At 43.9% G+C, this 17,088-nt stretch overlaps 1 protein-coding gene across 2 annotated transcripts in view; it reads right to left on the bottom strand.

Annotated features, from left to right (window-relative positions):
- MCOLN2 (mucolipin 2) overlaps positions 1-17,088 on the bottom strand; it is a 59,708-nt gene that overhangs the window by 15,363 nt on the left and 27,257 nt on the right. For both annotated transcript variants that reach the window (XM_023509860.1, XM_012801630.1), the window contains exons 4-7: positions 15,629-15,782; positions 9,554-9,638; positions 9,352-9,448; positions 4,321-4,420 (exon numbers count right to left, since the gene is read on the bottom strand). In XM_023509860.1, the coding sequence (XP_023365628.1) occupies positions 4,321-4,420; positions 9,352-9,448; positions 9,554-9,638; positions 15,629-15,782 (436 nt within the window). The remainder of the gene's footprint in view (positions 1-4,320; positions 4,421-9,351; positions 9,449-9,553; positions 9,639-15,628; positions 15,783-17,088) is intronic.

The following is a 17,088-nucleotide window of genomic DNA, read 5'->3' as shown; positions in this document are numbered from 1 at the left end:
GGTAGAATAAAACCACCTACATCATGGGGCTGTTGTTGGGACGATTATACCAGTTCATATACGAAAAGCCTTTGAACAGCCCTAAGGAAATAATAACAGCAAACACTTAGTGGTTACTATTTTATCATTCAGTGTTCATCTTCCCCACCAGATGGTGGGCTCTGTGAGGCAGGGCCCATGAGCAATTGCTGTGGTTTGCACATTTGTCCCCTCCAAAACTCCTGTTGCAATTTAATGTGTGGTGTGGCTGTCTTGAGAAGCCGAGCCCTTAAGTGGTGATGGGGTCATAAGGCCTCGTCCCCCACAAATGGATTCATCCACCTGAGGATTAATGGGTCATGGTGGGCCTGGCATTGCTGGCTTCAGGAGAAGAGGAAGAAAGAGCTGAGCCAGCACACTCAGCCCCCTCCCGTGGGATGTCCCATGCTGCCTCGGGACTCTGCAGAGAGTCCCCACTGCCAGGAAGGCCCTCATCAGATGTGGCCCCTCAGCTCTGGACCTCTTACAGTCTCCAGAAATGTAAGAAATAAAATTTTTAAATAAATTAGCCAGTTTCAGGTTCTGTTAATAAGAGACAGAAAAAGAACAAAGATAGTGTTAAACAAAAATTGCACCTATGCTCAGCAAAATGCTTCAGTGTGCTAACAAATAAACGAAGATTACGGAGACCATCACAGGACAAACTAGTGATTTAAGTAGAAACTTAAGAAGCTCTGAGATAAGCCGGGCAGAGGGAAGAGAGAAGGGGCAGAGCTGCCGGAGGTGAAGGAGGGAGTCACAACCTGGTCTGGCCCCCGGGTCGCTGGACCTGGGGAATAAGGAAGAAGGACAACCAAGAATGGCTCCTGGTTTTGTCTTGGAGAAACTGAGTTCAGTCTGGACATTCATGAAAAGAGAGGACGATTGGGTGGCAGCTGAAGCTTGGGAGTGGACAGCTACTCAGGGAGCCACAGAGAGACCAGCAGAGTGGGAAAGAGAGCGGAGGGGAGGCAGAGGGGGGCAGTGTTTGAGAACTGGAAAAGGAGATGAGCTCAGTAACAGAGAGAAAAGGCCAGAGGGGCACAGGACTGGGGACAGACACTGTCAGAGGGGAGTCTACCGCGATGCCTCTGCAGAAAGGTGTGTCCTCTTGTTTAATAATGCAAAGATGTGGCTGATATTGGCACGAGTGTCTGTGGGCAAAGCAGCTCATGCAATGGGGATGCACAGATTACATACCCAGCCAGCGGGTATGTAATTCCCCAAGCAAATGACTTAACCTTACTAAGCTTCAGGTGCCCCTACAGAATGGGGAGGGCCAGGGGATCTGCTCCACGGGCTGTCAGGGGAACCAGGTGGCACCGTCCACGCAAAGTGCTGGTTAGGATGGCGCCCGTCACGCGGTGCTTACATCTCCCATTAGCCATTATATACTCAAGAAATTTAAGTTAACTTGAGATATCACCGCATGGGGAGGTAAGAAGACACCTTAGCTCTATCAGAAGACCTTTTTCTTTTTTCTTGGACCCATAGAATGGAGAAGAACTGAAGTGGAACTGAAAATCCTATGAAATACAAGGACAGTATCTGGCGCATTCCATTCTGACATATAACTAGAACAAAAATCTCTAATATGTGGTATTGCTTGTATCATGTCATATTTACAGAAGGGAAAACAAATCCAGAAAAACAAGCTATCCCTCCTGAGAGAATCCACTGTAGCATTCTGTTTTTCTTTGTATTATTGAGACTAGTTTGGTGGGTTAAATATATATATACATACATACATATATATATGCACACACACATATACATAACATATATATATAACATAATATATTTATATATGTAAAATATAATATATATATATATATAACATAATATATATTATAAGCATCCTAATTGATTTCTCATTGAAACACTGTCACCCCACTGGAACATTTCCCAAACCTGAGTTTAAAAAACTCTAGTCCAGAAAGATGCCCCTGCTGACCTGGTTAGGGAAGTCCCCGGAACACTCAGCCCTTCAAAGGCCTATAAAGTCCTTCCATACCGCCACTAGCCTGCCTTTGGGACCAGGGCTTCCGGACATTACTGAAACCCATTTCCCCTTAATACTGTTTATATCACCCATCACTGGGGAATCCTGCTCACTAAGTCTCCCCTAGCCCTTCATCTCCAAATGGCTACATTTCTAAAATCAAGTTACATGCAGATTCGTGGCACATTCAGAGACGGGAATCAGAGTCACACACGGCAACATGAGGTTTATATGTGAAGTTGGACATTTGCCTTCTTATTCCCCCTTGAGATAATACAGTAACAGAGATGACAAGAGCGGGGGCGGTGGGGGGTGGGGATGTAAGCGTATGAACGTGAAAGGACCGGAGGATTTTTTGGAAATAGGCTAAGAATCCCACTAGATGGCGACTTTGCCTTTGTCCCACTCTCCTCAAAGCCGAGACAATCTGGATCCATCAGACAGCTTCATTTGAGGGGGGGAAATCCATTTTATCACAGGGCTCTCACGGCACATCATTTTATTTTAAATGTGTACTCTCCTGGTGATAGCTGGTTTCTGAGGACAGCTCCAGAAGCATAGGTAAACCTTAGCGCTGTTACTCAAACGCTTGAGAGGCGCGTGTTTCTCTCAGTTGACCACAGGAGGGTGCTAGGGAGCCTCTCTTCTGAGGCAAGCGGGGGCAGGGGCAGGGGCGAGGGGAGATAAGGGTACCCCAGTATTGTAAGGGGGGGCCCTGTGGGGTGGAAGGAAATGCTGTTCTGGCACCACATTCGATTAACTCATTCTGTCATTTTGATCTTCCTAATGATCACTCCAAATCACATATGTGACAAAAGTTAGCTTTTTTTCATAGAAAATTGCACCCTGCATTCGGACTTGGAACATAGCACCTAATCTCTGCGTATCTGTGAGGAGAGTGGTGTCTGCTGGGGAGTAGTAACCACTTTGTAAATAAAAACCAAAACAGTACATTCTATCAGAGGCTGAAGTCAGTTAGTGCAACGACTGAAATCAAAACTTTGAAATCATCAGGACATATGATACAACTGAAAACTTCAGGCCACAAATCAATTATATTTTAAAACAAATCTACAATAGGAAGCACAGGTATTTTGCAATTCATTTTGTTCTGATAATCTAGTCACAGGGCAATTCACTTAAACAAAACTTGCAAATTAAAAACTACTGACCACCCACCATTAACATCCCAACCCCTTGCCAAGAAAACAGAATAGGTTCTTAGGTAGATCATTTTAAATGTGCATTAAGAGGCATTTGCCCAGTAATGACTGAGTGAATGACCCAATTTGTTGGGTCTCCACTTGATTCTTCTTCTTTTTGGGGGGGCTGTTTTTGGCCTGGGCTGGGCTTGAACCCGCCACCTCCAGCATATGGGGCTGGTGCCTTACTCCTTTGAGCCACAGGCACCACCCTAGGTCTTGATTCTTTTCCAGTGTCCAAGGCTCAGGCCAAAGCATACCTTCTCCAAGAACCATTTTTCAATCTTATTTCTCACTCCACCCAAGTCAAATTTAACTTTTGCTTTCTTTCTCCTCATGCACCACTTATTTCTATCCATAAAAGTTAGAGATTTTATAAGCATGTCAGTCTCCCTCAATAAGACTTTTCTTTCTTTTCCATGATGCCTTGTAATTAGTATGCTGTGTGCCAACTCTTGTTCCCAGCGTTTTGCTTTACATACCAACTCATTCAATACTCAATATCCTGGAAAGATAAGTGCAGGTTGAGTACCCCTTATTCAAAATGCTCAGGCCAGAGTGTTTCAAATTTCAGATGTTTTTGGATTTTGGAATACTCACAATATACTTAGTGGTTGAGTATACCAAATCCCCAAATCTGAAACCTGAAATGCTCCAATGAGCACTTCTTTTGAGCATCATGTTGGTGCTCGAAAAGCTTCAAAGTCTGGAATAATCCAATTTTAGATTTTCACATTTGGGGTGCTCAATCTGTACAGTTGCGGGTACTGTTACTGCCCTAATTTTGCAGAGAAAGATATTGAGACAGATAGATGAAGTAATTTGTTCAGGATCATAGGCACAGTAAAGCAGACCCAGAACCCAAACCTGGGTGGTCTGGCTCCAGAGCCTGAGCTCCTAGCCACTGAAGCATGCATCATCTCCTGAGAGGAATATAACAAACATTTGATGAATTAAAAAAAATACAAAGCTTTGGGATATGCCTACAGAGTTTAGTGCTAAACATGTGATTTTCTGGAAATTTTCTTGCTATTAGCATCCAAATAACCCTTTAAACACCCCTAAATCCCCCAACAAGTAAGTACATAGCATACTTACTAGATCCGAATATGTTGAAGTCTTTACACTCTTCAATGTTGGCATCACTGTCAAAATATATTTTGATTTTGCCACTGTGAGCTTTATTGTCAAAGGTAATCTGGAGACACAAATGTAGACAGAGGTTACAGCCCAGCAGAAAGTATAACTTGTTTGATCAACTTGGCTTTGAAAGAAATCAACGGCATCCAAACAATGTGCTGATGCAGAGAGAATTACACTAGTCAGCAAAATGGTCAACTAGAGTTGGCCATTGCTCACCCACTCTCCAAAGAAAGGGGCCCAAACAATAAGTAAACAACTATATATATATATATGTGTGTGTGTGTGTGTGTGTGTGTATTAGAATCTTACTTTGTCACCCTCAGTAGAGTGCTATGACATCATAGCTCATAGCACCCTCAGACTTTTGGGCTTGGGAGTTTCTCTTGCCTCAGCCTCCCAAGTAGCTGGGACTATAGGTGCCTGCCATGACTCCTGCCTATTTTTAGAGACAGAGTCTCCCTCTTGCTCAGGCTGGTCTTGAACTCCTGAGCTCAGGCAATACACCACCTCGACCTCCCAGAGTCCTAGGATTACAGGCCTGAGCCATCCTGCCCAGCCAAGAACTATATTTTGACTGGAGTGACTGAGAGTGTATGCTGGAGAGCATCAGGGGAGTGAGGAATGCTGGGAGAGCAGAGAAGCCCAGGACATACCATAAAGAGAGAAGCAAGGTACCCTGCCTCTACCACACTGTCTACCTCACTGGGATCAGCTCAGACTCAGATGAGAACTTATTATTATGGGAAAAAGTTAAGCTGGAGACCCCCCCACTGATGGCATTACCATCACAGAAGGCAGCAGTCTTTGCTAAAGGAAAGTCCTCCTCAGACCCCACACACATACTCAGCCAGTCAGGTGGCTGAGTGCCTGCAATGCCCAGTGCCTGCAGCTCAAAGAGCCTCACCCACCTCCAGCAAAACCATGCCACTGCTGGCACAAACTCCTGCAATCTTGGCCATGAAGGCAATCATGGATGTTGCTGACAAGGATTATATCTGAAGAGACTTAATAGAGACCACCCAGAAGCAAAGCCAATGCACTATACGCAACGGACACCCTAGAACCCATCTAAAGGAAAAACTCCCTTTCTAAGAAAGATACTCCATAAAATTTGGAAAAAGCAACTGTTTCACAAAATGCATAGAGATCACTATAGGGACATAAGAAACATGAAAAAACAAGTAAACATGACACCCCCAGTAGGAACATAGTAATTTTTAAGTAACAGACCCCAAAGAAAAGGGTATTTGCAAAATGCCTGAAAAGAAATTCAAAACAATGATCTAAAGAAAACTTAGCAAGATACAAGAAAATACAAATGATTCAGTGAAATCAAGAAAACAATTTATGATCTGAATGCAAAATTCAACAAAAAGATAGACAGCATTTAAAAAAATCCAAACAGGGCAGCACCTATAGCTCAAGGGAGTAGCGCGCCAGCCCCACTGGAGGTGGTGGATTCAAACCCAGCCCTGGCCAAAAACTGCAAATAAATAAATAAAGGATTTAAAAAAAAAAAAAAGATCCAAACAGAAAACTTGGAGCTAAAGAATGCAAGGAATAAAATAAAAAATACTACTGAGAGTTTTAACAGTAGACTATCAAGTAAAAGAAATAATTTCTAAGTTTGAAGACAGGTCTTTTAAAATAACCTAGTCAGTGGAAAAATAGGAAATAAGAAGAAGAAAGAATGAAAAAGCCCAGTGAGACTTAGGGGACACCATTAAGTGAACAAATGTTTGCATTATAGGAGTTGCAGAGGAACAAGAGATGAAGAAAGGCACAGGAAACCTACTTAACAAAATAACTAAAAACGTCCCAAGAATTAGGAGAGACACAGACATCCAGATGCAGGAAGCACAAAGACTTCAGTTAAATTCAACCCATAGGACAGCACCTGTGGCTCAAAGGAGTAGGGCACTGGCCCCGTATGCCAGAGGTGGCAGGTTCAAACCCAGCCTGGCCAAAAACTGCAAAATAAATAAATAAATTCAACCCTAAAATATCTTCCTTGAGGAAAGTTATAATCAAATTGTCAAAAGTCAAGACATAGAATCTGAAAGCTGCTATAAAAAAGCATCAAGTCACATACAAGGGAATCTCCATTAGACTGTCAGCAGATTTCTTAGTAGAACTATGGCAGGCCTGGAGAGAGTGGGATGATATATTCAAAGTGCTAAAATAGAAAAACTGTCATGTAAAAATATTAAATCTATCCAGGAAAGCCATTCTTCAGAAATGAAGGAGAAATAAAGGCCTTTCAGATAAACAAAGCTCATCACTACTAGACCAGTCTTACAAGAAATGCTTGAGGGGTACTACAACTAGAAATGAAAGGACAAACACTATTATCAGGAAAACACGGGAAAGTATATAACTCACCAGTAGAGGTAAATTCATAATCAAACTCAGAGTACCCCAGCACTACATAAATCTTTCAATCCTCTAGTATGAAGGTCTAAAGTCAAAACTGTCAAAAAGGGTGGCGCCTGTGGCTCAAGGAGTAGGGCGCCAGCCCCATATACCGGAGGTGGCAGGTTCAAACCCAGCCCCGGCCAAAAACTGGAAAACAAATAAATAAATTCCTGGCTCGGCGCCTGTGGCTCAAGCGGCTAAGGCGCCAGCCACATACACCTAAGGTGGCGGGTTCGAATCCCCAGCCCGGGCCCGCCAAACAACAATGCTGGCTGCAACCAAAAAATGGCCAGGTGCTGCGGCGGGCACCTGTAGTCCCAGCTACTTGGGAGGCTGAGGCAGGAGACTCGCTTGAGCCCAGGAGTTGGAGGTTGCTGTGAGCATGATGCCATGGCACTCTACCCAGGGGGACAGCTTGAGGCTCCGTCTCAAAAATAAATAAATAAATAAATAAATAAATTCCTTAAAAAAAAATTGTCAAAAAACCAAACAGCCAATTAGTGGCTATAGGACACACAAGAAATAAAGATATAAATTAGAGCAACAAGGAAAATTATACTGATGAAAATGTCCTCATCACAGGACATCACAGGACATAAAGTTTCTGTTATTAATGAAAAAATATAACTGAAAGGGGGGAATACATGAAGCCCATCACATCCAGGATTTCAGATCCCTGGTTCAGAGAAATCATAGAGCAAAACAACAAACCAGTTCTGGGGACAAAAAAAGAAAACGGAATTCACCAATCTTTGACAAGAGAACACAAAATTCTTACTTATTATGCTGGATGAAATTTGATAGCATTTCCTTCAATTTAGTCCTTTAGGTATGAAATTTTACGTTTTTACTAGGCTGACAATTATTTTTCTGTTTGCTTTAAGAACTATAAATTAAGCTTATTCCTTAAGCAAGGAAACTTACTTGCTCCTTAAGATTACTCCTTAACCAAGGCTGCAGAGTGAATTCAGGATGTCTAAATGCCCTCAACCTGCCACATTATGGAATTTAAATCAATCATTTAAAGTTTACAAGTGGTATATGCCAAGTGTTCCTTATGGTGAATATATTAGGAAATCCAAAAAGTTCACAGGTAAAAAGCTGGAGAGCTGAATGGGCAGGTGATCAAACCCACATGCATCCGCATGTCTCTCAACATGAGCCAAAGTTCTGTGCATTCTAAGAACATCCCTACCAGACCCTAGGTTCAAGAATTAAACCAAGAATCGCTTAAGCCCAGGAGTTTGAGGTTGCTGTGAGCTGTGACGCCACAGCACTCTACCCAGGGCAACAGCTTGAAACTCTGTCTCAAAAAAAAGAATTAAACCACATCACCCTCATTTTTATACCTGTAAACTTTGACTAAACCTCTACTGACACTCAAGGTCTCCATTTTCCCCAAAAGAGCCTTTTCTGAAGCCTTGGGAACCTTAAGCAGATAAAAGTCCAAAGAACAAAATAAAAATGAAGGGCCATTATTTTTTGACCCATGCTGTTGACCGCGTTGTGACAAAGTCATCGATGACCTCATCCTGGAAGACCCTACTCCTCCACGCTCTTCTCTGGCGTCTGTCCTCATCCCTCTGGATGTTCCCAGTACTCTTCTGGCCCACCCACCCCAGGGAGGATTATCTCTGCTAATCCCATCTGGAGACACTCTTCCTTACCATGTATCACAGCTGTAGTTACTTGTACCTCAGCTACTTGTTTTTCTGTCTGTTTCCTTTACTAGACTGTAAGCTTCCCGAGGGCCAATGCACCTTTGCAGCAGAGCAAAATCCTTGGTGCCTGGTAGGGACTCATTAAGTTGTTACTGAGTATTGTTAAAGGAAGCACTCTTGTGAATTGCTAAAAGGGAGTGTACATGACTTCCAACTAAGCATCCCAGCTTAGCCCTTCCAACAGGAAAGGAAAGGAGAGAGGGAACAAAAAAAGCACAGGAAGAAGGACAGAAGGGAGGCAAGACAAATGGAAGGAGAGAGAAAGTGTATCAAAGTGAGAAGGCCACTCACTCTCCCACAAAGTGAACAATCTCTTCTACTACACGTGCCCCTCCCCAAAACAACTGTACCTTTGCAGACCAGCCTTCAGATCAAGGGGACAGTTCCTGTCTCAAGGTGGGAAAACATTGGGACAACATTTGCAAAGCGATCTTCCTTAGAAGCTGGTAGTAACACTGTAGATCAGTGGTTCTCAACCTTCCTATGCTGTGATGTATTTTCACTGTTACAGAAGGGTCGCAACCCATAGGTTGAGAACCGCTGCTATAGAAACTTAAAATTCTTGTCATGAACTTTTTTTTTTTAACATATTAGAAGAGTAGGAGGTCAAAGCCGATTTTTAAAATTCTTCTTTCAACCTAGAAATCTAGTTTTTAAAAGTTGAAAAGGTTTTGCTTCATCTTCAGAAGTAATAGTCTCTGGATCAACAATACCAAAACATACCATCAGATCTGTTTGAAACACAACTGCATCTAATTCATGGATACCCCAGGGTGTTTTATGCTCTGCATCTACAAAAAGTGTAGGGAGAAATAAGAGAAAGTGGCTTGGTAAAATTAAAGACACTTGCCGTATTCTGAAAGACGTAACAGTCTGGTAACTCGCGGTAATGGATCGTTTGTAGGTCAATGCCTTTGAGTCGAAAGGAGATTTCAACTTTTAAGAGCCTGAATAAAATATGTGAAAAGGTATCAATTATCATAATCTTACTATCCTGTTCTCCTTCCCCTCCCCTCACTTCCTGGAAAATGAGACTTTAAAAATGTATTTACCGATAAAATTCCAGTCTGAAGAATGATAAGTTCTTCCAGTCGGGAGAGTTCCTGGCGAGGGTCTGGAGGTCTAAGTGAATGCAATCTAGGGCAATGAAAGGACAAGAAATGGTTGTTTGGGGCAAGAATCAGCTGTTAAAACTCATGGGCAAAAGTGTGAGGAGAAGCAGGATACTCAGAAAGTATTAAAGTATCTCCCCAGAAAATGCTTACTAAGTCCATGGGAAGAATACCAGTAACCTTACAGTGGAGAACCTGGCAGAGACCACCCTAACCAAGTGATCAAAGTTAACATCACTAGTAATGAGAAAACAGACTTCCTGCACCTCCTGATACAACGTACTCAGGAGGACACAACATCACGTGCATGGTACTCCTGCCAAAAATGCATTACCTCAATCTATCTGGAAGAAACACAAAAGCCCAATGCAAGAGACATTCATTCTACTCTTTAAAACATGTCAAGATCATAAAAGGTAAACAAACAAACAAAACCAAGGAATTTTATCTTGCTCCAGATTAAAAAAAGACTGAAAAGACATGACAATGACACGCCAGATGTGATCCTGGGCAGGATCCTGGAAGGGGCAGGAGGGAATGCTTTTATTCTGATACAAAGAACATTAAGACAGCTGATGAAATGTGAGTAGGACTTGACAGTATTGGATCAATGTTAATTCATCATCTTGGGCACTGTAACTTTAGGAGAAATATTTATGCAGAGGAAAAATGATAAAGCAAATGGCATAAAATGTTAGCATTTGGGAAATTTGGATTGCAATTAGAGAGCAAATCTTTGTGCTAGTTTGGTTTTTGTTTTTGTTTTTTTTTTTTTTGAGACAGAGCCACAAGTTGTAGCCCTGAGTAGAGTGCCATGGCATCACAGCTCACAGCAACCTCCAACTCCTGGGCTTAAGCGATTCTGTTGCCTCAGCCTCCCAAGTAGCTGGGACTACAGGCGCCCACCACAACACCCAGCTATTTCTCTGGTTGTAGTTGTCATTGTTGTCTGGCAGGCCGGGGCTGGATTTGAACCTGCCAGCTCTGGTGTATGTGGCTGGTACCTTAGCTGCTTGAGCTACAAGTGCCAAACCCTTGGTGCTATTTTGTAACTTTTCTTTTAAGTCTTTTTCAAAATAAAACATAAAGAGAAAGGAAAGGAGCTCAGGTTATATTCAAGTAAAAACAAATTATGAGCCATAAACTATGGAAGAATGATTCCAGAGCCTCCCATGCAAATTTGTCCCATTATTACACAGCCTAACACCCTTGCTTCACAGGGCGGGAAACCAGGAGGCCTAGCAAGGTGCCCCTTTCAAAGTCACAGAGACCTAGAGGCAGAACAGGTGTGAAACCAGCATGGCTGCCCCTTCCCCAGGCCACCCCCCCTCCCATCTTGCCTTTGAAATGGAAAAGGCAGGGCCTAGTTCAGGGCCTGGCACCCAGAAGGTACTCAGGAGAGTCCTTGGTAGACCCAATGGCTAATCCTTTAAGAGTGTTATCTCACAATTCCAACTCTTAACTTGCTTATTTATCCCTTCTAGGATAAGGTCTCTGAGATCAAAAACACAACTACGTTCTTCCTTGTTAAACACTCCTGCCTACCACAAAGCTGGCCCTCCAGATAGGTCCTGATGTGTGGGACACACTTATGTTTAATGAAAACTAGGCTCCTGAGCCAAAACCAGGGACACAGAACCAACCCAACAACTCAACCGGCATGGTATTTTATTTAAAAAGGTAGATTTTATGGAGTGTGTCTCCCTGTTTGGCAAATAAAGTATTAGTGTCAAGAAACAATTCAGTGTTGGTTTCCTGACCAGACCTCAATACAGGGAGGATAATTCATCAAAAAGAATCTTGTTTTCAGCCAGGAAAAGACTGCTGATGATAAAAATAGCAAAAACATACTGGGCACTTACTCCATACTGGACAGTAGTCCTCTCAAGAAGGCCTCGTGCTGCTGAACCCTCAAACGGCTTGTGAGGCAGGAGCTATGTGCCCTCCACAGATGGATAAACCAAGGCAAGAAAAGCCGAGAAACTTCCTCGAGGGCACAGAGGTAGCTGATAAATTTAAATCCACTGTTCCCATCACACTGAGGGGGCCGACCTCTGAGAACATCAGAGGCCCAAGCTCCCTGCCCAACTCATTCATTTATTCAGCCAATACTTGCTGAAAGCCACGCACCGTGTTAGGCACTGAAGGTAAAGCAATGAGCAAGACAAGCTTGGCCACCACCTCCGTGGAGCTCACATTCTAGTGGGGGGATTAAAAAAAAAGAAATATATATATGTGTATATAAATATAAAATACATATATATGTATATAGAGAGTACTTCTCACATGGTAAAATTATTATTTATCATATATCACATATATACACACACACACAAAATAATTTTACCATGGGAGAAGTGCTATGACAATACAGAAGAGTGACTGAGAGCAGGTAGGACAGCCCCAGCTTAGGAAAGCAAGGTGGTCAGGGAATGACTCTCATGGTGCTAAGATGTTTGAGCTGAAACCATTTTCCTAAAGGAAAAAGAATCAGCTGTGCATAGACCGGAGGGCCCTCAGAGCTGTGCATAGACCGGGGAGCTACTACTTCCCTCAGAGGAATCAATAAAACCTGCGTGTTCAACAAACAGAAAGGATGATGTGACAGCAGAGAAAGGAGGTGCCGAGGGGGCTGGGAGGCAGGCAGGTGGGCGGCTCCAACAGGGTCCTGCCAATCTGATTCTAAATGGAATGGGAAGCCCCGAATGGTTTCTAAGCCAGGAAGTGCCATGACCTGATTTACCACTGTGGTTGCTGCGGGCGGGGCGGCAGGGGATGAGGAGGCAAGTCCAGAACCAGGGAGACCTCTCAGCAGGCAGCGGCTTGGACTGCAGTGGTGGCGGTGGAAATGGAAAAACCAGCCACTTCAGTGTGGCCTTGTCACAGTAAGCAGGAAAGCGCTGCTGTCCTTTTCTAAAATGAGGAAGCCCGAGAAAGGAACAGGTTGGGCCGGGGTAAGCAGAGAGATGGGGGAGATTTGACACATTCTGTGTGGGACACAGCAGGTTTGAAAGCTCCACTAGGCAACGCGATGGAGTTTCAAGTAGCCAGTTGAAGATGATGAGGCGTGTGGAGCTCAGGAGAGAAATTTGGGTTAGAGGGTAAATTGGGGTACCAGAGGGAAAGGGCATGACTTCTCAGGAGCTGGAAGGGTGGGCCCTGCTCTTTAGGTGGGGCTTTTAACTGTGGCCTCGGCTCGGCACTCCTCTGTAACTCGGGGGTAGAAGAGGCCATGCAAGGGACACTTGGGGACAGGAAGAAGAGGGCGTTGTGCTCTGGCACCGTCATCCTGTAAACGCCAACTGCTGGGGCATGGGGCGGGGGAAGAGGCTGGGGACCAATGGCCCTGGAGGGGGTCCAGGTGAGAAAGCAGCAGCGAGCACCCTGCCAGTGTTGAGAGGGAGGGACAGTGATGGGAACGGGAACCTGAGCTGCATACAGAAGGCACTGAGGACAGGAGGTGATGACGGATGGCGGAGCAGGTAATGAAGTCACAGAAGGGAACGAAAAGAGGCTCATGGGAAGGGAAAGATCTTCAGTTGGAAGACACCGAATCAGTGCTGCAAAAAGTTAATGCGCACGAATCCCCGGGATCTCATCAAGATGCACGTCTGGATTCAGGATCCGGGCTGGGGGCTGAGCTCCCAGGTGAAGTCCATGCTGTTGGTGGACTTTGAGAGCACAGACCTCCAATCACGAATTCCCTGCATGATCTCGGCGTACCTGCCTACCTTGACTGACCATTAGTTTCCTTGCCTATAAAACGAGGGCCGCACTGGGGCTATTTAAGGTCCTTCTATCTCTAACGTTCTTATTCTAAGGCAGCGGTTCTCAACCTGTGGGTCGCAACCCACAGGAACTGCATTAAAGGGCCACGGCATTAGGAAGGTTGAGAACCACTGTTCTGAGGTGAAGTAAAAAGAAAACTTAAACTGATGAAAGCAATTTACATTCTGAAAGAAGTGACTGACGTGGTCGATGCGCCAGATGCCGTCCTGGGTGTTTTTCTCCTGTATTTCATTCATTGGAAGATGAAATGTTTTCACTTTCAAACATTGCTGAAGCAGACGGGCTACACAACCAGTTGGGCCACACAGGGAAAGCTGGGCACAGAGGCCAATCTCTGCCTTCAGCGCAATGAAGGAATGAGTATCTCAATAGTAAAGATGATGCAAAATTCATGGGTGCTTAGTCTAGAACAGCAGCTGCTGTTCACTCACTTAAATTAAGGACACCAAACTCAATTCCTATGATATCATCTGCATGATTCCACCGATGTGTTCAAGAAAAGTGGGGTAACATCCAGGATCCAATATTCTCAAAATCTTCTTTATACCTTTTGATAGATACATCAAAAGATTCTCTTTGACAAGTTATATTTAATAAGTCAAAGAATATAATTAACCTGCTTAAGAAATCTCTCTTAAGATAAGGTCAAGTTAATAATCAACCTCCGTCCATTCAGTTAAAAATATTCCATATTCTGATTGAAAGGAAATGAACCAGGCTCCACTGTCCAGTGATCCGGGAATAAACCCTGCTTTCTAGCACTGCCCAACCCGTCTAGCCACTGATACGGACTTTGGCCATTCTTTAATCAATTTTTCCAGGAAAAATCAATTGAGAACAAAATAGCATTTGACTCACTAGAAAATAGCCATATGGTGTACATACTTTGAGGTGCACATTTTTAAAAGGGCAGGTGATGGGATGGCTCACTTGCAACACAGGGTGACAGCCCCACCTAGCCTGGCCTCTTGCCACAGCTACAGGAAATCACCCACAGGGAGGCTCACACTAGAGGTAAAGGCTGAAAAGGAGGCCTTGATTAACCCCTACAGGGGGACAACAAATAGATCTCAGGTTAGCAGAAGCCTCCAGGGCAATAAGACAAGCCACCTTTCAATGTTGCTGGCCCTGGCGACTGTCCTCTCAATGGTCTGTGAAAGCAGCCTGGGAGCCAGACACCACAGGGTCCTGAGGGTGCTGGCTGATGACCTGCTTCTTTCAGAAGCCAAAGCACATGGCACACACACTCACAGGCAGCCCGCAGAAACAGAATTAAAATCTCTATCATAGAGAGGTGTTCTGTTGCATTAACAGGGTACCTGAAGATCAGATTATGGGAATATGGTCAAATGAACTCCCAAATGGGATGCTCTCATTTTAATAAAACCATTCTGAATTTAAACTGCTATTCAGACCTCTACTCCTGGACTGATAGGTACTTGAGGAACCATTATTGATTAATCTTTGCAACCCCAGTACAAACCCCAGTAAAACCAAGTGTCTTGACCTGGCGGCTATATGCCAGGGGTGTGTTGAGTGAAAAATCCCCAAAGTCTTAAGTCAAACACTTTGCACTTATATAAGGTGTGCTTTTGAATTTTTAGCAAAATGGCATAAAACAATTCTACATGGTTAGCTATTAACTTTATGCCAACCAGTCTCTCGAAAAAAGAAATGAGTTATTCACCCTTTGAAGAGCACGTACCTACTTTATAAATAAGAACAAGAGTACAATGCATTTTTACATATGTTACTTCATTTAATGCACATTTGTTTTTTAAAAAGCTTAATTGCTCCTTCCCTGGGAGGATAAAATCAAAATACCAGGAAATACCTGCTCTATCCTCAAACCAAAATTGCACCCAAAAGATCCACAAATGCTGTCCCTGTCCTGTCACCAAAGTAGCAAAGTCAAAACCTCACCTAATATGCATGAGGCAATGGTACATTTGAAAACTATTAAGATACAAGTATAATTATGATGGATGTGTTACTTGGTTCAATGTAAACATTTCACATTGTATATCGAAGCAGTACATAAATGCATCAATGTACAAAGTTATGATTTGATAAAAAATATTTAATTATTTAAAAAAAAAAGTGGCACTCTCCAACAGGTTGGCTCTTTGAAGAGCCACCACGCTGTTCGTCTGGTCGTCGCACCGGAGGGCGTTTTTGCTCTCACTGCAAACGATGATAAAGGCATAGACATCGGCATTGCCTTACCTGTCTCAGTGTCACTGTCCATGTTCAGGGTCTCATTGGCAGGAAACATGGTCCCCTCCTTGTAGTGCTGCTTACAGACTTTTAAGCCAATTCTATTGTCTTCATTTTCTCCATAGCCCAGGGTCCCCAGGGCAATGTCCTTTAGATGATGATACTATTAAAAAATAGTTACATAAAAACACAGATGAACGTTTAAACAGTTGACCAGAAGCTACAGCATATGCTATCCACTTTTCTTTTTGGCAGTTTGTGGCCAGTCCTGGGTTTGAACCCACCACCTCCCGCATATGGGGCCGGAGCCCTACGATTTTGAGCCACAGGCCTGCCCCATGCTGTCCACTTTTAACTACTTTTTATTGCTTACTACCTGCCTCAGTAGAACCTCCCCAGAAGTGATTGGAAAGAAATTTTCTCAGGGCGAGCAGGAACACGCTGCCTCTCAGAACCCTAAATTAAACACGCATACTGATGGCTGCATCTCACGGAACCCTAAATTAAACACGCGTACCGACGGCTGCATCTCACGGAACCCTAAATTAAACACGTGTACCGATGGCTGCACCTTGCGGAACCCTAAATTAAACACGCGTACCGACGGCTGCATCTCACGGAACCCTAAATTAAACACGCGTACAGATGGCTGCATCTCACGGAACCCTAAATTAAACACGTGTACCGATGGCTGCATCTCACGGAGAGCCAACGTTGAGGTCCTGCCTTATCTTTATGACCTCATCCCTCCTGCTGTTCACTGGCTCCAGGCAATTCCTGGAGGTGGCCAGGCACACTTGGGCCTCTGGCCTTTTCTGTTCCCTCTGCCTGAAGCCCAGGTATCCCCCTGCTCGGTTCACACTCCTTCGGGGACTCTCCACCTCCTTTCCTGCTTGATTCTTTAACAGTTACCCCCTTCTTTAGCCCAAGCCGTGCACCCTTCCCCCAGAACCTGCATCAGCACAACTAACCTACAGGACCTTACATTAGCTGACACTGACACTGACACCGCTTTACTGTTTAACCACCTGCACTAACCCGGCTTACTAGCCCCATCTTCATTAATCTGACTTTACTATCCCAAGAAGCTTTTTCTCTAGAACATAAAAGTTGCAAATAACTGTACTATTTATTTCAGGAACATCCCCCAAAACCTTATTTATATAGACACCAATTTGGAGATTTAGTGTGGTAACAACTCCAAGACTTTTCTTTGAAACTTGCCCCCACAAGGGATCCTAAACTATTCTGCCCTGATCTAACCTCATTCTACTCAAGCTCCTGCCACACTGATGAACTCCCTCTCTCCCCCAGGCGCTACTGAGAATGATCAGGTAGCATCTCTCTTATGGCTGTAAGCAATTCGCTCAGCTTTGCTCATCAAATGAATTTTGGGATCGTGTTTTCAGGGAGCTGGCTTTTAATATGATACATTTTGCTTCTTTTTGTTTGCCTATCTCTCCCCCCTA

The sequence above is a fragment of the Otolemur garnettii genome, unplaced genomic scaffold (genome assembly GCF_000181295.1).
Source record: "Otolemur garnettii isolate 467f Iridium unplaced genomic scaffold, OtoGar3 scaffold00010, whole genome shotgun sequence".
In the NCBI taxonomy this organism is placed as follows: domain Eukaryota; kingdom Metazoa; phylum Chordata; class Mammalia; order Primates; family Galagidae; genus Otolemur; species Otolemur garnettii.
This window is presented reverse-complemented; position numbering and strand designations above follow the sequence as displayed.